Source organism: Amblyomma mixtum, chromosome 7 (genome assembly GCF_055824585.1).
Source record: "Amblyomma mixtum isolate Tamu chromosome 7, ASM5582458v1, whole genome shotgun sequence".
Classification (NCBI taxonomy): Eukaryota; Metazoa; Arthropoda; class Arachnida; order Ixodida; family Ixodidae; genus Amblyomma; species Amblyomma mixtum.
The window spans coordinates 91,152,368-91,177,049 of NC_143018.1; the positions used below are offsets into that span (position 1 = coordinate 91,152,368).

At 50.7% G+C, this 24,682-nt stretch overlaps 1 protein-coding gene across 1 annotated transcript in view; it reads left to right on the forward strand.

Annotated features, from left to right (window-relative positions):
* Positions 1–580: 580 nt before the first annotated feature.
* LOC149336817 (astacin-like metalloprotease toxin 5) overlaps positions 581–24,682 on the forward strand; it is a 47,925-nt gene continuing 23,823 nt past the window's right edge. The window contains exons 1-2 of the mRNA XM_089554238.1: positions 581–647; positions 9,832–9,902. Of these exons, the coding sequence (XP_089410364.1) occupies positions 581–647; positions 9,832–9,902 (138 nt within the window). The remainder of the gene's footprint in view (positions 648–9,831; positions 9,903–24,682) is intronic.

Below are 24,682 nucleotides of genomic sequence, written 5' to 3' on the forward strand. Positions count from 1 at the left end.
ATTACTAAGAATCAGTGTTGTTCTTAGTCATAATCGACTCAATGGCTCTTTGCGGTTCCTCATCATCCTCAGACTAGCTGCGTGCACTGCACGAACAATGCCTCCTTTCTCTACTCGTCCACTTAACCCCTCTGTTCTCCCTCTCGTTGTCCGGATATGCGGTCACTACCTGCCAGTGCTTAAAGTCCGCCTCCATCGAAGAAAGGTCTCTGAACACGAGTGGAGAGGGTTCGTACGAAGGTGAGATATCGTTTTTAAATGTCGCTGTTTGCCCAGTTTATGTCATAGACCCGTAACAAACGATTCCCACGCTCTGTTGTGTCGCCTTGAAGCAGAACGGTCAGCATGCGGTCTCATGGTGTGAGGGCATGGGTTTCCATTATTATTCCGCCCTTTGTGTAGGGTGCTGTCAACTTTGGATTTTTATCCGTTTAGGATATTAGATGATTGTTACTAAACTTCACAGCTAAATTTTCGAAACTACAGAGAAGAAATGTTTCGACCGCCACTGAGGAGATTGAAAAACGTTTATTGCCAGCAGTGCGCCCTAGTGGTCATTATACTAGGTGGCTTCGAGCCCATGGCTTTTGGCGACCTTGGGAGCCCACTCATGGCCCGGACTTGCATCAACGGGTCTGAGCTGCTCAGTATAGCCTCCCACCGCTCTAGAGAAGGGACTGGTAGTAGGTCCGCCGGTGGCGGCGCCTTTTTGCAGCTCCATAAAATGTGGTCATATCCGGCTATCTCGCCGCATTGTTTGCAAGTAGCGTTGTATTGTGTTGGATGCATGTGTGCTAGTCTCGACGGGCTAAAGAAGGCTCGCGTGTGGAGCCGACGCCACGTGACCTCCTGGCTTTTTTCGAGCTTTTTTTTTTTTGGCGGATAGATCCTCCTTTCCAGTTTAAACTGATTGGTGTATTCGTGAAATGATATGAATGCATCTCTCGTGAAATTTGGGGACTCAACCCGGCTCACTGCTCGGCTGACATAACCTCGAGCTGAGGAGAGTAAAAAGTGGTCGAGATATGTGAGACAGATACTGCGCCATGACCTTTACTCAAAAACCAATTTATTTTTGCTTCGGATTCATGGAGTCCCTACATTCTAGCATGGGAGGCCTCAGATCCCCTGCTAATGTTGGGGGTGGGGGGAAGGGTTCTGTCACCCCCCTCCCCCGAGACCCCTGGACTTTAAGCACTGCTACCTGCCCTAAGTAGATGTGTCCCCTTACCACTTCCGGTGCTACGCTGCCTATCGTAAACTACTGTTCCCTTCCAAGACTGCTGAAGGCTACTTCAGTTTTCTGCACATTAATTTTAGAACCACCTTTCTGATTTGCCTGTCTTGGTCCTCGATCATGCTTTGCATTTCGGCCCCTTAGTTGCTTAGCAAGGATATGACATGGGTGAATTGAAGACGGCTAAGATATTCTTCATTAACTTTTATCTTCAACTCTTCCCAATTCTCACCTCTGAATACCTCCTGTAATGACGTGATGAAAAGTACCGGAGAGATCGTGTCTCCCTGCTTGACACTTTTCTTGATTGATATTTTGTTACTTTCTCTACGGAGGATTATAGCGGTTCCGCAGGCGGTATAGTTATTTTCTAGTACTTTTACATACGCCTCATTTACTCCCTGGTTCCGAATTGCCGGAATGACTGCGGAGGTTTCGACTGTGGCGCACGCAAGCACGCACGCACGCACGCACGCACGCACGCACACAGAGGACGTTTCACCGGACTTTCTGGCATAGCATTGTCAGCCTTATGATGCATTAGAGTACAGTTTATACGTGCTAATTAGCCGGCTGGTTAAATAATATTGCGTAGTTAACTTTTTACCTATTACGGTAGGGCTCCGTAATCATTGAGAGGCGTGTAGCCCACCGTAAGCAATATCCATAAGTTTTAGATTCTAGAAGTGTGTGATGAGAGGTTAGTTGGTAAGGCATTCTGAAGAAATAAAACTACGCAGGAGACAGGACACAGAAAAGATGCAGACAGGACGAGCGTAGACTTCGAAATTTCTAAGTGGGAAAATATAAATAAAAACGAATTTTCGCCTCACCACCGGATTCAAACTCGTGACGTAAGGACCGAAACAGACTCCGTGATCAACGATTGGACTGACTGAGAGTGCAGCCTGGCCTCAGAGACAAACAAAATAAGGGAGTTAGAGGAAAGACGGTGCATGAGAGCATATGGGGCAGGACGGGATTAATCGGCGGTGAGCGGAAAAAAACTTTTGCCCTGTAGTAGTTGCACTTGCGTTGATGATAATGGTGTTAGGAAGCCTTCAGAATTTTATTATTAACTTGAAATCAATTCCTGTCACGTCCTTGTATACAGCGAGAGGAAAACAATATGAATCAAGCCCATTTTCTCTCCAGCGTTTAACTAAAACACATTCGAGCTTGTGTGGTAGCAGAGCTACTCCAATTAAGCATCTTTTCATCCGATGTGCACTTTTCTTCAAGTGCGGAAGCCAAACAATTCCCCTCACTGAACCTATTCGATGGGGACATGATAAGGAGGCTAGATTCCCGCTGTCACACCACACAATCATTATTGCTGAAGTAAAGCGCAACAGCATTTACGGGAAGGTTCAATGCTGTCTTTGTTGTTATCGTGAGAGTGCGGCCCTTTGAAAGTGCGCCACGTGCATGCCTGGAGCATTATCTTGATATATGTGGACTGACCTCACTGCTTGTGACGTCCAACGCGCCGGGGGTGTGCTCCTTTTGTTCTCAGTGTGTCACTTCAGCACGGTCGTTATCTGAAGCGCAATTGCGCCGATAAGCTCAACGTTGCAGCACTTCAAAGTATATGTCTCTGTATCCTTTTCTGTTCTTACGTAAAGCTTTCATCGCTATGTGCAAGGCATACAGCCATCGGTATTGCTACAGTGAAGGAACAAAAGGTGGAAAGTGGAAGGATTGTTGGACTCAGATATTCCAAGGCGCTAGGTATTGGTGCGTTCGGATGGTACAATAATGCCTTTGGGAGATGTTTAACATGTGGTCGCACGGAACCTTGCGTTTCCGCCGCTTTTGTGGCCGGAGTTGTAGACAGGGACTTGTGTATACGCTATGAATCTACAGCTCGGACTCACCTCGTCATTTAATACTGGAACGGAGCGAGCAAATTATATCGCTGGAAAATGGCAGTACAGATCTCCAAGAAATTCATTGCATTTAAAGGAAAAAGCTAATATTAACGCCGCCGCTGCGCGAACTCCACCTCCCCAGCCGAATTCTCCACTGCGCCTAGGACGCCGCAGGACGGATGTCTGGAGAGCACCAGACAATAAGCCACTATGCTACCATTGCGGTGAGGCTGGACATGTTTGGCGCCGCTGCCTATACAAGGAGATGGGCCTTCGAGGATTCCCCGTCGGTTGTCCTCGTCCGATGTATGGAGAACGACCGCAGGAGATCGCGGATTACATCTCGCAAGCGGACTCCGTACAGCGCCGTTTCTCTCGATCTTCATCACCGCGTCGCTACACTTCCCCAGGACAAGGCCAGTCTCGGAGTCCCCGTAGGGGAAACTAGATGCAGCAGCCTCTGGAGGTGTGGCTGCTCAACGTCAAAATATACAAGATCCTCCAGCGCCACCGGACAGTTCTCAACCAACGCCGAATTCCGTAGCCATACCGACGATTCCTGAGCCCACGTACCTCAAAACTAGCCGATGTCCTGACGCACCCCTCAGTGGCCACGACGCCTTTCCCCGATGCCGAACTCCTTCGACGCACCGCAGCCGAGACAGAACGCCGCGACATCCCCTAAGTAAGACACCATCAACTGCCGACTTGGAGATTTCGGTTGACGGCGCCGATGTAACCGCGCTTGTGGATACTGGTGCCGATTATTCAGTACTTAGTGGACAGTTCGCCGCGGCACTAAAAAAGGTCACAACCGCTTGGGACGGCCCACAGATTGCAGGGGGACATTTGATTACACCTACGGGAACGTGCACGTCGAGGGTAACCGTGCAAGGCCAAACATTCTTGGCAACGTTCGTAGTGTTAGCCGAGTGCTCCCGGGACGTCATACTCGGTATGGACTTTCTGACCGAAAATGGTGCAGTTATTGATCTCCAATCGCAGTCCGTCAAGTTCTCGACCGAGAAGGCCATATCTGTGGATAGTGTTCTCCCAGCGGCGCTGCACATTCTGGTCGAACACGTGACCGTGCCTCCACGTTCCAGTGTAATGGTAACCGTCGGCTCCAAGCACATACGGCAAATTGAGGGTGTCGTCGAAAGCAAGCCGCTGTTGCTACTGGACAGAGGAATTTCCGTCGCCAGGGCGGTTGTCCTCCTTGAAGATAGCAAGCTCAGTAGCAACAGTCTCGACGTTGCACAGTTGAAGATAGCAACAGTCTCGACGCCACCCCCGCACCGAGGTGGTCCACGTAGTTCTCCTGAAGCCCTACTACGAAAGGACGCCCTAACTGTTCCAGCGACCACCCCTGCGTCCGTGCCGGCATCGGGTCGATGCCTTCGAAGGAGGGGGGCTAATGACGCCAGCGCTCGTGCCGACCAAAGCGCCATTTTAAGAAGAGGTCGAAGTGTGTGGAAGTGTTCTAGAAGCGCACGTCCCTGGCTACGCCGCTGTTGACCCTAGTCCGCTTATTAGCAACGTGACAATATTACAGTGATTTACGGGCGCCGGGTTTATAACTAAGCTTGCAATATTTCGTAATTGTGGGGCCTCAATTGCTTCCGCTTCGTTCCCTTTGACTTGCTTTTCCGCGATGCGCCCTCCCTAGCTAGTTACCTGAACTAACAAGCGAGGGTGCCGGCGTCGCAGCGACACGAGCGCCACGGGCGGCGTGACTGCTGCGCACGCGCGCGGGAGAGCTAGCTGTTCGGCAGGAAAGCTCGACGCGCGCTTACGTGTCGGCTGGAAAGAGAGCTTCGAGCAAGCAGCAGCGCTTGCAATGTAATTGTACGGGTTAGCTGACGTGGTGTAATGCTATGCAGAGCGCTAAAAGTTGGATACTGGTCACAGTATTGATTTAAACGCTGTGGTATATATTTTCAGAATGTAGACTGCATGACCGTGCTGTGGTCTGGTACCGCAAAATACTTCATGCTTACATTTATTCTCAAATTCAGGGAAGAGTCCAATATAGGGGACAATATTTTGCCAAGTTGGTCCAGGAAGAATTCATTCTTTAGAAAGTTTTTCACTTGGAGACACTTTTTGCTAGAGACCCGCCGCGGTGGCTCAGTGGTTACGGCGCTCGGCTGCTGGCCCGAAAGACGCGGGTTCGATCCCGGCAGCGGCGGCTGATTTCGATGGAGACGAAATTCTAGAGGCCCGTGTGCTGTGCGATGTTAGTGCACGTTAAAGAGCACCAGGTGGTCGAAATTACCGGAGCCCTTCACTACGGCGTCCCAAAAAGCCTGAGTCACTTTGGGACATTAAACCCCAATAAATCCAGTCAATTTTTTCCTAGAGCGCGTTTTCTCGGGGGAACTTTTTTTTCCGGAGACGTATCTTTAGGGGACCTTTTTTTCCTTGGCAATGACGGCCACTTAACCCGGTTGCAAGGCCAGTCATCAACATTAGCAGGTTCGCGAGCATACCGACGAAATGATGGTGCATTACACGACGAGTTGCGTGGTGGTTGCTGCGAGAGAGACGGAAGAGCGTGGTCACGCTAGCACCGGCGACGCATTCCCGCAGTAATGTAGTCCAACAAACACGTGCAGGACCGGAGGTACTACGTATTGTTTACCTTAAATTACGGCGACAGTAGGATTCGAACCCACCGCCTGCTGTACACCAGTCAGGTGCATCAGCGGGTCTCTTGACGCAATAAAAGACTTCAGTGGCTGGCTACGTGTCTCCAGCTGCGTAATGCAATGCCACGCACGTATGCTGCTGCACCCTCTCTCGTTTACAGTATAGACCTCCTCCATGCTTGCAAACAAGCCAGGTGGCGCTGCAGTCGCGAACGGGCTCGCGGTAGGCAAGAGGCCAGGGAGTGGCGTCGAGTTGAGGTGGTGCAGCGCCGGTTTTCAAGGCTTGTATGCGCGTTTTGAGTTTCCGAGAATCATAACAATGGTTGATGCTTTCAACTTAGTATTCCTCGAAGTACACGGGCTCGCGTTGGCCATGTACGGCGTATTTCGACACGGTGTGTATTGTATTATGGCTAGAAATCGCTGCAGTTGGTTTCCACCCCAGGCATTCAATAAAATGACAAGTTTTTGACACTGAACTACCAAGAATGATTTTACCTCGGGACAGTGCTGAGGGAAGCACTGAGGTTTTTTCGGCAGAGCCGACCTGCGCTCACCGTCTGTTGACACACGTGTCGCACAGTGCGAAAAGTGGGGACAGCGTCGATCGTGTCCCGATCTCATCTGTCTCGCGTAGCCGCTCTTTTTAGCCGTCAGATCAGGCACCACCAGGCTGACTTCTCCACTTCTTAAACTGGTCGATTTAGTGAAAAGTTTGGATTCCTGAAATTATATTTCTTCCAGCCCTGGGTCTTCTGTTTGGTTACTAAAAATTATAGCAAAATATTCAGTATAAATTCATAAAATTACGGTTTTTAGATCTGTGGTCGTCAAAAATTGTGAGGTAATGGCGTTCCTGATGGTCCTGGAACGTCATGAATCCTGCCGGTTTCCGACGACGGAGCACCACAATGGTAGTATCACTACGCACAAGAGGGATCAGAGGTTTCGTTGATTTCAGTGCGGCATTTCTTTGATCAAAACGAAAGCGAAGAGGCCATAAACGAGGGAAAAAAACTTAAAGGTTTGTTTTGTGATCTACCACATTTTCTGATTGGCATCACTCACCCCTTCGTAAATTTGTAACGAATGGAAATAGAATGATTCTATTTGTCGCGAACGATTCCAGAGACATTGATGAGTGCAATAAATCTCTCGACTTTTTTTTGCTATAGGAGCAGTAGTATGGTAGTCATTTTTGATAAGAAAGGTACTGCGAATCTAAAAAAAGAAGTATTACCGCCATCATAGAGAATAGGGCGTTGCCAACGTGCTGGCATAAAAAATTTCCGCATTTTCTACTTAATTATTCAAGACCCGTGGTGACTTGACGAGGGTGTTAATTATAATTATCCAAGAACTTTACCAGGTACACTGTAAACAAAAATATACCCAAAAGGGAGTAAAAAGGGTGGCGGCCACCCTTTTTACTCCATTTGTGAAAATATTTACTCCATGAGTGGGGAGTAAAAAGGTGGACTGTCCTCCATTTTACTCCCATGAGGGAATAAGGGAGTAAAAATGAGGATTTACCAGAATTTGCTCTAGTCTAGAAAGGGAGTTAATTGTGCCAAATACTCCACCAGTGCCGAAATGGAGTAAAAAAAACACCAATTTGCGCAATCCGCCCCGCCACCTAGCGTCTCGTCTGCTTCTGGTCAGTCGTCTGATAACGGCGGTGAGTGAAGACCGCTTGGTTACCATCGTCGCCGGATCTCTGCTGACTTCTGCTCCTTCACGGGCGCCTGCCGCGGTACAAGATATCGGCTTGTCGCCGTTTTCCGCTACAGTACGGTGCATAATTGAATTGCTCCTGTGAAGCCTCCAGTGCTCTAACCATACCTAACTTTCCTTGGTTTGTGTCGCCACCCCGTTACAGCCCCCGCTTAGGCCTTATTCTCACAGGCTTTTTTCAGTGTGGTCGTCGCAATGTGTTGCATGAACATGGAACTGTGATAGAACATAGTGTCAACACTGAGCTCTTGATTGAGCTCATAAGGCCACATTTTTCCTCAGCCATGTTCAAAATCCAAGCCTTAATGACGCGAATATGAAAACAAGCACTGCCATTCCAAAGTGCCATCAGGGGTATTTTCATCTTTTCTGCTCTGGTTTTGGGTCAAATATAGCGTGGTGCATGACCGTGAAAACTACCCAGCGTCTCCTTTTCAGTTTTGAACTACTGATTATAAGGTTACATCCCTTTATCTACGCACATGGCCAACGAAACGAGCTCGTACAGCAAAAGGAGACGACAAGCAGACGACTCCTGCCGCGTACGCCGCCGCTGGGCTTAGCAGACGGCGGAAAGAATGCGTGACGCGGAGTCACATTAGGGCAGCGCGGTTTCCCAAGTTGGGTTGCCGGCAGCCCGCAGAGCTACTGCCCGTTTCCGCCGCTGTCACTGCTGTAAGAGTGAGCCTGAATGAGGATAAATAAACATGACGCCATTTTTGGCTTCATTTCTGTGGGTAGTAAAAAATTGACCCCCTTTTCACTCCAAAATAACTCCCTTTATACTCCAAAATAACTCCCTTATATAAGGGTGTAAATAAAAAACACCATACATAGGGAGTAAAAAAAACCTCTTTTTGGGTGTGCGTTAGAGGACAAGCCATTTACACCCTTTTGGGTGTTTTTTGCTAACAGTGTATAGCTGAAAATAAAATGCATTGCTGAAATTAGCAGAGCAATTTCATATTTGCACCAAATTTGGCTACATATCTCAAGCATCAATAAAGAAAACACTTTTCATTGCCTCATCCGCTGTCAATCTCGCTACGTGCCTCTGTGGGTAGCCCGCCTGCGGTTGCTTCTTTCCAAACAGCCTTCGCGATCATGTACTACTTCTTGAAGAAGCTTATGACACATGCGGGATGCAATGAAAGTACGCTGTTCGAAGCATGCCAACGCGACCGCGCAAGATTGTCACAACTTACCAGACTTTTCTACTACAATCAAATAATTATGTCGTTCATGTTAAGAAATATTTTGAAGTATATATTAAATGCCCTAAAATGCGTCATTACACGTTCGTATAACTTCTGCACACGTCATAACATGCTGCGCTATCAACAAAATAACGCACTCCTCGGTGGAGAGTGACCCTGCCGGCGCCCGTGCACACCAGCTCAGGGTGATAAATACCCTACGTTCGCAGCTACATGCATGCTTTTTCTATTCCTTGCGCAATTTTAAGCGTACCATGCGGTTGTTCAGGTGAATGAGCGCGGCAATTTCCGTGCTATGAAGTACGTTGACTGGCAGCGCCGGTCGACACCCAGACTTCGCGCTTTTACTACCGCGGCTGATTTCCTAATGCGGCATTTATTTCCGAGAAACCTATTAAGGCTAATCTAATTTTCCGTTTTATGAGGCTACGCGGATCCAACAGCGACGCAGCTGGTCAGTACATGCTGCTTCTGCAGTGCGCAGCCACGATATGCAGCCGCCGGTAGCTGCAGCAGCTGCGGTAGGCATGGCCAGGCGGAACCTGTTTTGCCTAAAGTCCCTTTATGAGCTTTTCTAAAAAAAGCTGATCTAGGGACTTTAGTTTTGCCTACCACGCGAAAGTCGCTACTGACATCAGCGCCACCGCATCTCCGTGACGTCGCGGGGTGGAGGAGGTCTATACATGGCGCGACAGTGGGCATGCTCGTTGATTTCGTCATATTATGACCACTTCGCTCCTAGTGGCGCCTTTAGTGCCTTTTTCTTAGTACAGAAAGAAACAAACAAAACCAAGCATACATGCCATACGTTTCGTGCAGCATAGTCAATGATGGCTACAGCTTTTCATCCTTACGCTGGCCACACAGCCGGCGGTGAGAGCAGATACCCCAAACTGTTGCGGCATCCGTGATTGGAGATCCTTACGCGGTCGTTTCATTAAAGTTAAGACCCCTACAAGAGCTCTCTTACCAGCGAGCTCCTCACGAACGCGTGACGTTTTACATAACGTGTTGCCGCTATCAAAACGAGTCAAGTCTAAAGTGCACGATTCATTTGCACGCACGCTGTTTTAAAACGGGCGTTTGATGATTTCTGTTCTTTCTTCGTTTTGATCTCGCAGGAATACGAGCTCTTGAAGGAGCAGGGCTCTTCGAAGGAGACATCATACGCTCCGAGAATCGCTCACATGATGTAAGTCACTTTTGCTATACTTCCTTGGGGCTGGCGTATTCGAACCGAAAAAAAAGGTTGTAGCATTGTATCAAAGATTTAGCGCAGCTTTTAAACGGGTGCCCCCAAGCGTGTCCTCACCTTTCCACAAGACGAATTCAGCGCGCACTATACTCCGTTTCATACATAGCAGGCAACGCTGCGGAGGTTGCTGAAGTAGTGCGTCTGGGAAACTATATTGTCACGTTGTAGTGACGGCAGTCCAGCGGTCAGGAAGACACCAACCAGTCTTGGAAACGAAGCTCTTTATTTGGGCTGACTTGCGCCCACAAAAGAACTGAATCACTCGGCGGCGGCGTAAGCAACAAACGTGCTCGTCGGTCGTCGAACTACGAATGCCCGCTGCTCGTGGCATCATTCAATTTAAAGCCGGCTAGGAAACTTCGAGATAACAGGTCGAGATCATCTAGAGTAATCTAGAAACATGTAGGCGAAGCTGTTCATGGCTGTGAACAATCGAGATTAGTCCGGTCGCTTCTCGCGTCAGGAACAAAAATGATAACAGCCCTTTCCCGCCGCCTTGAGCGTGAACGAACAAACACTACAATGATACGTGGCATTACCCCCCTTCCAAAGAAGCATCGTCTTGATGCTTTAAAATGAAAATAAACACGGAAAATGAAACTTCGAGTCCTTTAGCGTTCATAATATGGCTTCAGGCGTACGACATGTACGACTTCCGGGCGTGGGCGGCGTCGCTGAGATGCTGTCGTGGCGTCGGGGATGACTTCATAGTCGAGGTCACCGATCCGACGGAGAACTCTGTACGGGCCAAAGTAGCGTCGCAGCAACTTTTCGCTCAATCCACGGCGGCGCACTGGCGTCCATATCCAAACCCGATCACCTGGCTTGTAATGCGTGTCTCGTCGGCGCAGATTGTAGCGTCGGGCGTCGATGTGCTGCTGGTCTTGAATGCGAAGCCGCGCAAGTCTTCGGGCTTCCTCCGCGCGATGAAGGTAGGCGGCGACGTCAAGGTTGTCTTCGTCGGAAACGTGCGGGAGCATTGCGTCGAGTGTTGTCGTGGGCTTCCTGCCGTATACCAGCTGGAATGGGGTAAACCTGGTTGTCTCCTGGACGGCAGTATTATAAGCGAAGATCACGTAGGGCAGAATGGAGTCCCACGTCTTGTGTTCGGCGTCGATGTACATGGAGAGCATGTCTGCGATGGTCTTGTTCAGACGCTCTGTGAGTCCGTTGGTTTGTGGATGATAGGCAGTGGTCCTCCGATGGCTTGTCTGGCTGTAGTTTAAAATGGCTTGCGTCAGCTCCGCTGTAAACGCCGTTCCTCTGTCTGTGATGAGCACTTCCGGGGCGCCGTGTCGCAGGAGAATTTGTTCGACAAAAAATTTTGCGACTTCTGTTGCGGTACCACTAGGCAATGCTTTTGCTTCGGCGTAGCGGGTCATGTAGTCGGTGGCCACGATGATCCACTTGTTTCCTGATGAAGAGGTCGGAAAAGGGCCGAGGAGGTCCATCCCTATTTGCTGAAAGGGCTTAGTTGGCGGTGGTATGGGGTTCAGGAGTCCGGCTGGTCTAGTCGGAGGCGTTTTGCGTCGCTGACACTCACGGCACGTTTTCACGTAATGGGAAACGTCGGTAGCTAGCCGTGGCCAATAGTACTTTTCCTGGATGCGGTGCAACGTGCGAGCAATCCCGAGATGTCCTGCAGTCGGCTCATCATGACATGCCTGCATAATTTCTTGCCTGAGATTTTTGGGCACGACAAGAAGATGCACTGTCCTGTTCGGCGCGAAGTTCTTCTTCAGGAGGACATTATTGTGAAGGACGAAGGACGACAGTTGCCGCTTGAACCCTCGGGGAGGCGATGCGGTCTTGCCTTTCAGATAATCAACTAGGCTTTGCAAGTCAGGATCCGAGTGCTGCTGCTGCGCGAAACTGCTGGCGCTTACCGGTCCTAAGAAAGCGTCGTCGTCTTCCTCTTCGGGTGCTGCGTCGACAGGAGCTCGTGACAAGCAGTCTGCATCGGAATGCTTGCGGCCAGATTTGTAGACTACAGTTATGTCGAATTCTCCAGGCTCCAACGAGCAAGGCGGCCGGAGGGATCTTTCAAATTGGCCAGCCAGCACAGAGCATGGTGATCGCTCACAACCTTGAATGGTCGTCCGTATAGGTAGGGGCGAAATTTGGATGTGGCCCAAATAATGGCGAGACATTCTTTCTCTGTCGTCGAATAGTTGGCTTCGGCTCTCGACAGTGAACGGCTAGCGTACGCGATAACTTTCTCCTGTCTTCCATTTTTCTGAACGAGGACCGCTCCTAAGCCCACCCCGCTTGCATCGGTATGAACTTCGGTTTCGGCGTTTTCATCAAAGTGCCCGAGCACAGGAGGGGACTGTAAGCGGTGCTTCAGCTCGTTGAAAGCTTCTTCTTGTGGCCTTTCCCATTTAAAAGGCACGTCAGCCTTGGTAAGTTGAGTCAAAGGTTCAGCGATGCGCGAAAAGTTCTTGACGAATCGTCGGTAATAAGCGCACAATCCAAGAAATCTGCGTATAGCCTTCTTGTCATTAGGCTGTGGAAACTCTGCGATCGCAGCCGTCTTCTGGGGGTCTGGGCGAACTCCATCCTTGCTTACGACGTGACCAAGGAACAGCAGCTCCTCGTAGGCGAAGTGGCATTTCTCTGGTTTCAGTGTCAGGCCTGAAGACGTGATCGTTTCCAGCACTATCCGAAGCCTTCTGAGGTGGTCCTCAAAGCTTGAGGAGAAGACAACAACGTCATCTAAGTAGACTAGGCAAATCTGCCACTTCAAGCCTGCGAGCACCGTATCCATTACTCGCTGGAACGTCGCTGGGGCAGAGCAGAGGCCAAATGGCATCACCTTGAACTCGAAGAGTCCGTCTGGTGTGATAAACGCAGTCTTCTCGCGATCTCTTTCGTCGACTTCAATTTGCCAGTAGCCGCTCTTCAGGTCCATCGATGAGAAGTACTTAGCGTTGCACAGCCGGTCCAGTGTATCGTCGATGCGGGGGAGGGGGTAGACATCCTTCTTCGTAATGTTGTTCAGGCGGCGGTAATCGACGCAAAAGCGAAGGTTGCCGTCTTTCTTTTTCACTAGGACGACCGGTGCTGCCCAGGGGCTCCTCGATGGCTGTATGACGTCGTCACGAAGCATTTCCTCAACTTGCTTGCGGATAGCTTGGCGTTCTAGCGGCGATACTCGGTAGGGGCTCTGTCGCAGTGGTCGCGCGTGTTCGTCTGTGACAATGCGGTGCTTGGCAAGCCGGGTTCGTCGCACATTCGATGCTGATGAGAAGCAATCGGTGTACCTTTGAAGAAGACTGCGTATTTGGTCTTGTCTGCTCCGGGGTAATGCCGGGTTGATGTCGAACGTGGGTTGATGGCCTTGGTCAGGTGGTTCTGCGGGTTGGTCGGGTAGGGCAAATACGTCTCTGATGTCTGCCAGCTCGTCGAGGAAAGCGATCGTCGTACCTTTGTTTAGATGCCGGTATTCTTCCGTGAAGTTGGTTAGCAACACCTGGGCTTGGCCATTTCGGATTTCGGCGACTCCCCTCGCGACGCCCAATCCTCGATCCAGGAGTAACTGTGTGTTCCCCTCGATAACGCCTTCGGCATTTTCGATGTCTCCAGTACCTATGCCGACGAGAACACTTGATCGGGGCGGCACGCTCAATGCTTCATCGAGGACGTTTAAGGCAACGGGATGAGTCGCGCCCGTCGCAACAGGTATGGCTTTTTCCGTGGAAAGCTTGATCGACTTAGATCGAAGGTCGATGATCGCCCGATGTTCGTTCAGGAAGTCCATTCCCAAAATCACGTCTCTCGAGCATTGCTGTAGGATCAGGAAGGTTGTCGCATAGGTTCTCCCATTTACAGCAACTCTCGCGGTGCAGCGTCCTGACGGCGTAATCAGGTTGCCACCTGCGGTGCGGATCAGCGGGCCATCCCAGGTTGTTGTTACCTTTCTGAGTCGGACAGCGAGTGGGCCACTCATGACAGAGTAGTCAGCTCCCGTGTCCACCAAGGCAGTAACCGCGTGACCGTCGACCGTAACTTCAAGGTCACTTGTTCGCGTTCTCGTATTGTACGTTGTCTTCGGTGTCCGATCTCGGCTTCGTCGAGTAGTGAGGCTGCGGTGGGCGTACTGCGACGTTACTTCACTGGGCAGCGGTAAAAGCTTCAAGTCTGGCCGCGTCGTTGTCGTCGGTGTCGTCGTCGTCGGTGTCGTCGTCGTTGGTGTCGTCGTCGTCGGTGTCGTCGTCCTCGGTGTCGTCGTCCTCGGTGTCGTCGTCGTCGGTGTTGTCGTCGTAGTTGAGGCATGGTCTTGAGTACTCGTCGATGGAGGATCTTTGTCATTGCGCTTAGAAGCGCAATGACTTGGGTCCCGTCTTGGGTCCCGTCACCTCCATGGGCTTGGGTCCCGTCACCTCCAGAGGCTGCTTTATTTAGTTTAACCTTCGGGGGCTGGGGGAGCGTCCACGCACGGCGTAACCTCGGCTAGGGGATACAAAGCGCGGGGACGATGGCGACGGGGAACGTGATAGGCGGCTCGGCGATGAGTATTCTTCCCGACGTAAAAACTCCTCGATTTCGGCTGGTCGCTGGCCGGGTCGGGGTCGTGGAGCGTCGTAAGAGAACCCTCGGATGCCCAGTCTTCTGTATGGGCAGTGCCGGAGGACGTGACCGGCTTCGCCACAGTGGAAGCATAGTGGGCGGCGCTGGTCGGGAGTTCTCCACTCGTCGCATTTCCTCGGCTGCGCGCGTCGCTCGTAGGACGGGCGGGTTGGGGCGAGCGGGCGGCGGTCCAACGCAGCTGGCTGAGGGCGATAGGGGCTTGGGTCCCGTCGTCGAGGTGCAGGACGGCGCACAGCTGCGGCGTAAGTCATGGCTGGGGGCTGCAGAGGCTGCGTGGGTGTCGGCGTCACACCCAAGGCCTGTTGAACCTCGTCCCGGATTACGTCAGTAAGTGACGTAACCTGCGGCTGCGTTCCATTTGGCAGCAATCGTCGGAGCTCTTCTCGTACAACTTGGCGTATAACCTCCCGCAGGTTATCGTTGTTAGCGGCGTCCAGGCAGTTTGCTGAAAAAACGCGCTGCTGGCGCTCATATTGGCGGGCTCGGGCGTCAAGAGTTTTTTCCATCGTGGAGGCCTCTTCTATGAATTCCGCCACGGTTTTCGGTGGGTTCCGTACGAGGCCGGCAAAGAGTTGTTCTTTAACTCCTCGCATAAGCAGCTTGACCTTTTCTTCTTCCTTCATGTTCGAGTCGGCACGCCGGAAGAGACGCTTCATCTCCTCAGTGTACACTGCAACGGTCTCGTTTGGGTGTTGTATGCGAGACTGTAGCAGCTGCTGGGCTCTCTCCTTTCTCACGACGTTTGTGAAAGTCTTGAGAAGCTGCTCTTTGAAGGTTTCGGCTAGGCGGTGGACTGGACTCAGGTCCTGCGGTTGATGACTCAGAGGGCTGGCGTCACGGCTTGTAGGGGGTGTCCGGAACATGGGAGGCTACCCAGCACCTCCACCAGATGTCACGTTGTAGTGACGGCAGTCCAGCGGTCAGGAAGACACCAACCAGTCTTGGAAACGAAGCTCTTTATTTGGGCTGACTTGCGCCCACAAAAGAACTGAATCACTCGGCGGCGGCGTAAGCAACAAACGTGCTCGTCGGTCGTCGAACTACGAATGCCCGCTGCTCGTGGCATCATTCAATTTAAAGCCGGCTAGGAAACTTCGAGATAACAGGTCGAGATCATCTAGAGTAATCTAGAAACATGTAGGCGAAGCTGTTCATGGCTGTGAACAATCGAGATTAGTCCGGTCGCTTCTCGCGTCAGGAACAAAAATGATAACAGCCCTTTCCCGCCGCCTTGAGCGTGAACGAACAAACACTACAATGATACGTGGCAATATTACTCCGCCACTTATAATTCGTTCTTCTCTAAACTCCGGTAATTGTTTGGACGAATACAAAAAGCGGCATAAAACGATGTAGTAGCATTGAACACGGTCGAAGCTGTGGGGCGCTCAGTGTTCGGACTCTCTGTCCATAATTTTCACGGAGTGTGAACTATTTTTTGGGCGCGGATTAAGTAAAAGCGATTCGCCCTACCAACCGCTTATCATACTGCCACTTGTACTTTTTGCGCCTCGAAATCTCGACGAGTCGCAGGACGAAATTGTGGCAAGAGGTAAAACGAAGTCCAGGAGGTGCCAGTCACGACACTTAAGATTTGTCGCTATGAAATATGTATGTGTTCGCTTTGGTTGTATGGCGAATTACTTCTCGCGTGCGGACTTAGCCTGCGCGAACATGCGCGCTAGCTTTGACAGCGTTGCCTGCTATGTATGAAACAGAGTAGCTATCACACAGCGGCCAGTTTTTCCAATGGGACATACACCATTCCATCAAAGTAAACATTACAAAGAATAGGGACAGCTTTTACCTCTTAGCTCATGCGCTAAGACTTGCGGCGTCTGTCAGTTCAATGGAAGAAGTGTCTTTTATTGCGAAAGCAATACTAATCGCACTTTCAAGCCTTCGCGTGACCCGGCCGCAGTTACGTTTGACCTTTAGCGGAGTGAATATGGGCGACCAACTCACTCCTTCAGAGAGCCCGGCTGCAGTTACGGTGTGTGTTTGCCGCGCTGCGCACCTGTGGCGCTACTACCACTGTGACGTCATACCACCTGTAGATTATGTTTTCTTTCTCTCAGTCGCAACAACATCAAAAACAAAATATAAAAGAAATTACCGAAGACGCTTTCAGTCGTCGCGCAGAGGCGGCCGGTAGCCACGCGTGACCTGTAGACGTGGCGCACTGCGTTCCTTCAGTTGGAGGCGCTGCGCTTTTGCTTTCGCAACCTACCAGGCTTAACCAAAGCTAAGCCCCCGCCAATTATTTTTTTTATGCGAAGCATACTACTTTAGCTACCACTTCAGCCCTTCACCGTGGTTATGCGCCTCCAAATCACGTGATCCATGACGTCACACCACGTGACACGATGACGTCACAACAGTAGAGAAACGGGGGCCCACCTGGCGCCGTCGCTGTGGTTGTGCGCCTCCAAATCACGTGACACGATGATGCCACACCACGTGACACGATGACGTCACGGCAGTGGAGAAACGGGGGCCCACCTCGCGCCGTCGCTGTGGTTGTGCGCCTCCAAATTACGCGACACGATGATGCTTCGCATTTTCCAGGCTTAACCAAGTTAAGCCTCAGCCATTTTTTTTTGTCTAGCAGTTGGTACGGATAAAGGACTAGGTTTACCTCCAAGGTTTAGGTTCTATAAGAGATCTTTTAGACACGTCAAAAACAGCGGCGCTTCGATGCCTCACCTAGCATTTGTTCCAAACCCATTCATGTTTGAACGATGGGCGCCCATGAAAAGGACAGAAATTTAGAGCTCTTTTGGGTCCCAAAAACAGGATTTTTGAAGAATATATACCTCAAATCGCTTTATTCACAACGCCTTGAAATAAAGCATACTATAGTGGGATACAACTTGAGAAGGCAGCGGCTTTTCTCCGTCATAGGAACCCCCTTCCATCCAATGGCGTCGGCCAATTCTCATACTGACCCTGCTAGGGTGACAATGCATGGAGCGGTGCCACAATGGAGAGAGGGGTCTATCCCCGACTATGGAGAGAGGAGACTATCACCTTTTATCTACCACTCCCTGCTTTGTGACACTAGCATGGTCATGAGAATCGGCTGACGCCATTGGCTGGAAGGAAGATCCTTTGACGGGGAAAAGCCGCTGCCTTCTTAAGTTGTATCCGACTATAGTACTTTCATCGTTCCGTTCAGCAAAACTCCTTAAATAAAAGAAATTGGTTGACTCAGGAGTAAAACAAGGCGCAGCAACTGTCTCATTTTCTGTGGGCGCAACTCATCAGCCGCGACATGAGGGAATAGATGGAGAAGGGAGTGAAAGACGGAAGATAGGAAGAGGCGCCGTAGTGGATGGCTTGGAATGGTTATGACCAAGTGGGGTTCTTTTAATTTGCACGGACATAGCACAGAACTACGGGCTTCTAATGCACCCATTTCGCCTCCATCGAAGCATGGCCGTAGCGGCTGGGATTAGCTTCCTTGTCTTAGTGCTCATCAGCTGGACGCCGCATGGGACGTTGCCACGGCGATTGCGACGGATTGCTCACTTCTTACGCTGGAAAGGCCCTTCGTAGTTCCGACTCCCTAAATGTAGAGCCATACTTCACTTATCGCAAGCCTAATAGGCGTGTTGTGCGGTAATAAATTTTTAATAGTGTTGGCGAATGGGTTCTTCCAATGTATACCTGCCTGCCACTGCCAGTGGGAACAGTGCGTGCAGAAGAGCTTGCAGCGCCACGGCTCTCACCACGGCAAATAACCGATAGTTTCGAATATTAATATTAGCCTTTATTGCACTCCTGAAGTGAGGGAGTGCGGGAAAAAAGCTAACCATTCAGCTTGACTGGTTCTAAGCTCCCAAGAGTAAAAATGACAAGAACAAACACTTTCAGCATATCAACATAAAACAGAAAAAACGCAATGGTAACGCAGAAATAACATTAAGTTAGCCGTGTCATCTGCCCGGCTATAATATTCCACACGTACTAAAGCAGGGCAAGCAAACAATCTTGTAGTCGGATAATCCCGTCTCGACAGATAGAGTGTAGTCTGCAACCTTCCTGGATATAAAAACCAAGCCCAATAGTGACTGCTACCTTGGTGTAACCCTTGTGAAACAGTTAACTATTTGCTTAACGTTATGTGAAAACATAATCTCCATCATCTTATTAGCACTGCCTATTTCTACATGGCCCGTTGACAAAGTTTCCCGATTAATATGTGGTGAACTGAAGTCGCCAGCCATTATTAGTCTGGTGTTTTCATTTACATGAGGATGCAGGAGCGAATTCAATCCATCCAGAAATTCAAATGACGTGGCAGGTGGCCTGTACACAACGCCCATTAAGTGCACCGCGTTTCCATGGCTAATCTTGCACCGCACCATTTCAGGAAGACAGCAATCAACAGGAACTGCAGATAAAATTTGCCAGAGTAGAAGCTTGGGCGAGTTGGTGATGGTTCACTTGCCACATAGCGCTAAAAAGACACTGACTCAAGGGAGACACACAGGACGGGCGCTAACTTACAACTGAAGTTTATTGCATGAAACCAGGCAATTTTACGGAGAAGAGGAGATAAAAACATTTGAAATAAGGAAGTGCTTCCTTATTTCAAATGTTTTTATCTCCTCTTCTGTGTAATATTGCCTGGTTTCATGCAATAAACTTCAGTTGTAAATTAGCGCCCGTCCTGTGTGTCTCCCTTGTGTCCGTCTCTTTTTAGCGCTATGTGGCAAGTGGACTGCAGATAAAGTGGTTTTCATGACCATAGCCACACCACCCCCTCTAGAATTCCTATCCCACCCAAACAGCTTGCAGACTGAAGGGAAAATGCTATTATCACTATTTCCTTCTTGCAACCAAGTCTCAGTTATAAGCAATATGTCAGGGTTCTCAGAAATGAGTAAGTGCTGTATGTCAGCTGTTTTGTTTCCTACACTACGGTCATTCAACACAAGAACTCTGAGCTACGATTGCGGTGATTCGCTCTGTGTATCAGAAGCGTCACTTGACCTGACCGATCGTAGCGATTTGCGATTACCAGCTTTATCAGCCACTTTGGGTCGACCTATCTTATCGTGGCGCGTCGGGTACAGACAGCTTTCATTCCTTTCATGACCCCAGACGTAAATAGCATTGCTAACCCCCACTTTTTCATGTAGCAGTTTTACCTTAGCGCCATTTTCTCTGTCTGTTTTTCTGCTTTGCCACAGCTTCTAACACCTGCTGTATCCTGCGTGTAGTCTTGGCTTACACTTATCGAGCCTCCTTTCAGCTTTCCGCAGTTCCGAAGTACATTATCTTATTTCCGCGAGTCATAAAAATGGATAATTACAGGTCTACTCACACCGGTTATTTTCCTGGCCGTACGTTGAGTTCTGTCCACAGTGTTCACCTGTACGCCTAATGTTCCTTTAAATGCATTCTGGATCGGAGTTTTCCTTATATCTGAATCTGATTCGTCCTCAGCCTCAGCTACACCAAGACTAAGAGGTTATTACGCCGGCTTCTGTTCTCATACTCAATCAACTTATCCGCCCGACGATGAACAAGGAACTCGAGAGTTTTCACGCGCTTGTTCAATTGATAATTGACCTCAAGAAATCCTCTCTGGAATTCTAGGTTCTCTGGAATTAACTGCAGAATTTCAGTGGGCTTAGGCCCGGGGTTTTCCTCAACATCTCCTGAGACCAGCAGGGACAATACCATGGACCAAGAGTCATCCAGAAAAGTCAAACAGCTATCAGGGCACGGCAGAGCTAACAAAATAAGGTTGTCACTTCAAAAAGCTCCAACATCAGTCAAGTAACAAACCTGTAACAGCAATATCGGCGACCTAGGCATCTTGTCGACTGGCCAGGTGCCGTGCCCTCTGAAGCTTCCTGTTGCTGTTGTTGTGTTGTTGTGACTGAGAGAAGAATGAAAAGGAAAGTGCACGGGCCTGCCAACTGGCTCCAGCCGAGCCACCACCGCTGCCACGTGCAGATAGAAGATAGTTGAAAGATCAGAGGAAAGAGAAAAAGGAAAGAACGACGCGCGTCGCAGCAACAACTGCGTCCGCCGAAGCGGACGCTGGCTGAAAAAAAGAGAAGCGGCGGTAGCCGCGATTCGTCACCACCTCCCCGAAGCTTCCTGCGCCGTTCAGTTCCTTTTGTAGGCGAGCCACTGATGACGCCAATGTCATTTTCGAAAAACGCCCCGTGGGCAGGCTGCTATCGATGCCGAGGTCACGATAAGCCATGAAGCAAAAAAATTTGGCTTTTGTTTAGCTCTGGTTAAACCTGGAGTGACGCGAGAGCTGGAGTGGTTCCTTCTCCCCCTCCCCACCCTCCCCCCCCACTCGGCACGCTCGGTTTCGCCGGCGCGCCGCGCCGCCGGCAGCAGCAGCTTCTCCGCACCACGTGACCAACCGGCTCAAGGGCACGGCGCCGCCACGTAGCTCAAGGGGTGCCACGCTGAAGTTTCGAGGAGTTGGCGTAGTGTAGCTCTCGCTACAAAAGCCGTGTTTCATCCGTACTGCAGGTTGAAGTGGTCTGGGCGAAAATCCACGGCAGGACCAGTAACAGCAGTATTGGAGGCTTAGTCATGTTGTCGACTGGCCAGGTGCCATGCCCTCCCTTATTAACGTTTATTTTGAATGTTTTTTTTTTCAGTTCAGTTCCGATGTCTAATTTCACAAACGTTCTATTTGCTCCAATGATGAGCTCATCCGTGCTGTTTGCAGTGAATAACATGTAACGCCGCGTCGTGAGCGTCAGTGACAAATTTCACCATGTGGTCGAAGCTGACGATGTCACTCAGATACAAGTTCCGCGGAAGCCTTGCATTAGAAGTCATTTTGATCAGGATGGAGTGATTTAATTTAGCCAAAGCTCTGAAAACTGCGGGAAGCGATGGTATATGTGCGGCGGTGGGGCGCTGAGCGTCGGTCTGCCAGGAACTGAGGGATAGAGAGGCCGCATGTCGTGGTCACTCTGTAGGTTCTTTGTGCCTACAAGTTTTGATGGCGATGAGAAGACCACTTTCCTTGCCAACATGTCCCTAATCAGGCCGCTCCCGAGGAACATGCACCCGTCCCACCATGAGCAGCGCCGCAGAGCCCGTGCGAAGGCACTCCATCGAGCGTACGGCTCCGAGACGGACGCCGTATGGGTGGACGCTGACTGCACGGGTGATGAAGCGACAGCAGCTGTGGTGGACTCCTCTTTATCTGCCCTCATCACACTACCTCTCCCTCCCGACACCTCCCCAGAGGCTGCAGAGGAAGCCGCCATTGCACTCGCAATCACCCGCACGGAAGCCCGGTACATTTTCAGTGATTCAAAAACTGCGATTCTAAATTTTGCTCGAGGTCGAATCCATGTCCCTGCTTTTGGCCTACTGGACTCGCCCGATGCACCCCCGCCCCGCCAAGTGGAGCTGATATGGGTGCCTGCGCACTCCGGGAATCCCGGAAACGAGGCCGCCAACCTTTTAGCCCGAGGTTCTTTAAACCGGGCTCAGGTGGCCTCGGATGCGGGATTCACGAAGGAGCGCATGCACTCATTCAGTGAGCTGACCCAGGTATACAGAGCCTCACGCCAGCTCTACCCTCCACCCCTCCCTAGATAACAGACACGCAACACTCTGGCGCAGATTACAGACACACGCTCTCGCCTCGCCCCTTACCCTAGCCCACTATCATCCCTCCTTCCCTACTCCGGCATGCGCCCTATGAGTGGGGTCGTGCGGGAACCCTGGGGCGTGCCCCGAATTCCTGTTGTAATAAAGTTCTCTCTTTCTCTCCCTCTCCGTGTCACTGCCGAGGTTATTTGAGCCTACAAGTCGTGATGGCGATGAGAAGACTATTTTTTTCTGCCAACATGTCCGGGCCACTGTGGAGGTTCTGTGTAACGAAAATGGTACGGTACGGAGACAAACTTTTGTTGCAGACCACCCTCACCTTGTGCGCTCTTGCCTGGATGAAATCCTACAGAGCGCCAGTAAGCTGCCCTATTTTAGAGAAAATTCTGCCCACAAATCTTCGAACAATGCTTCTGAGCAATGTAGTTTCTTTTCTGTTGCACTCGTTTGAATAGACCACGTAAGGCGTTTATACCAGTTCCACATTTTGAGTGATCGCAAGACAAAATGGGACATATTGCATCAAGGCGAACACAAAGCGACAGGGAAACGCAGAGTGGGACAGGCCTTTCCTTCTAACCTCGCTTTCTTGAAGACTGGTGCGTCCACTGCGGCATCTTTTTCTGTTTCACTCCTTGCTTGAGACCTTCGCTGACGGTGCGATTGAGGGGCGCACCAGACCACACGAGATCTTACGCTCTCCGAGTTTCGCGGTTTCGCCGTCGCCATTACCGTCGCCGTTGTCCGTTTTAACCAGCAATGGACGCCTTAGTCGCGCTTTAAGCTGCGATCTGGATCTTGGAAAGCAGAGGGTAAAAATTGGTAAATTGGTTTTTGAGAAAAGGCGCTGTGTCTCTCTCTGACACATCTCGGTCGACACCTGAACCAGCGGGAAGGCGCATAACTGCCCTCTATAGGAGCAGTGGACACCTCAATCGTGCTTTAAGCTACGTGGCGGTAGTAAGAAATGTGCGCTGCATGCGTTGGCATTAACAACGTTGTACCTGAAACGCGGCGCTAAAGCCATAGGCAGTCGGCGTTCGTTGTCTTCTTTGGCGTTGGCGTTGAGACCGTTTTACACTCCGATCATTTTAAGAAAAGGAAGTGCGCATAACTGGCTTCTCGGGTCAGTGGACGCCTGAATCGCGCTTATAGGTACGAGGGTTATGAGATAGAATGTGGGCTGCATGTTCCCCACCTCAAGCACACTCTTTATGCCGACGATATCACCCTGTGGACCACCCACGGCAGTGACGGCGGCATAGAGAACACCTTACAGGAAGCAGCCACACACACCCAAATTTATGCACGGACCATCGGACTGTCTTGCTCCCCAGAGAAGTCCGAACTGCTCCTCATCCGTCCTAAGTACCACCGCTGTCCCCGCTCCCCCATTGTCATTGAACTGAATGGTTACCCGGTACCTGAGGTTTGCACCCTCCGTGTATTGGGCCTGTACATCCAGAATGATGGCAAAAACACCACCACCCTCAATAAACTCAAGCAGGTTGTAGGCGCGATATCGCACCTCATCCGAAGGGTTTCGGGACATCACGGAGGCATGAAGGAGCGCGACCTATGTCGCCTCATTCATGCCTTTGTCCTCAGCCGTGTGCTGTACTCTACCCCATACTTACAGCTATCCAAACAGGACATAAATGCTTTGGATGCTTTGATTCGCAAGGCATTCAAGGTAGCACTTCATCTTGTTGTTGTTGTTGTTGTTGTGACTGAGAGAAGGATGAAGAGGAAATTGCACGGGCCTGCTACTGGCTCGAGCCAAGCCACCACCGCTGCCACGTGCAGATAGAGGAGAGTTAAAAGATCAGAGGAAGAGAAAAAGGAAAGAAAAGACGCGCGTCGCAGCAACAACTGCGTCCGCCGGAGCGGACGCTCCCCCTCAACACACCCACAACACACCCTCAACACACCCACAGACAACACACCCACAGACAGATTACTCAACACACCCACAACACACCCTCAACACACACAGATTACCCACAAAAACAACACACAGATTACCCACAACACACCCTCAACACACCCACAGACAGATTACTAGGCCTGGGCCTCCACAACACGATCGGGGAACTGGTGGAGGCCCACCGACAGGCCCAATACATCAGGCTCACACGAACCTCCACAGGTCGGTATATCCTGGACTCCCTCGGAATCAGAATACCGGCCAACGACCCAACCCTCCTCGCCATCCCATGACCCCTTCACCAGGAGCTCCTCATCAGGCCGCTCCCGAGGAATATGCACCCGTTCCACCATGAGCAGCGCCGCAGAGCCCGTGCGAAGACACTCCATCGAGCGTACGGCCCCGAGCCGGACGCCGTATGGGTGGACGCTGCCTGCACGGGTGATGAAGCGACAGCAACTGTGGTGGACTACTCTTTATCCGCCCTTCTCACACTGCCTCTCCCTCCAGACACCTTCCCAGAAGCTGCAGAGGAAGCCGCCATTGCACTTGCTATCACCCGCACGGAAGCCCGGTACATTTTAAGTGATTC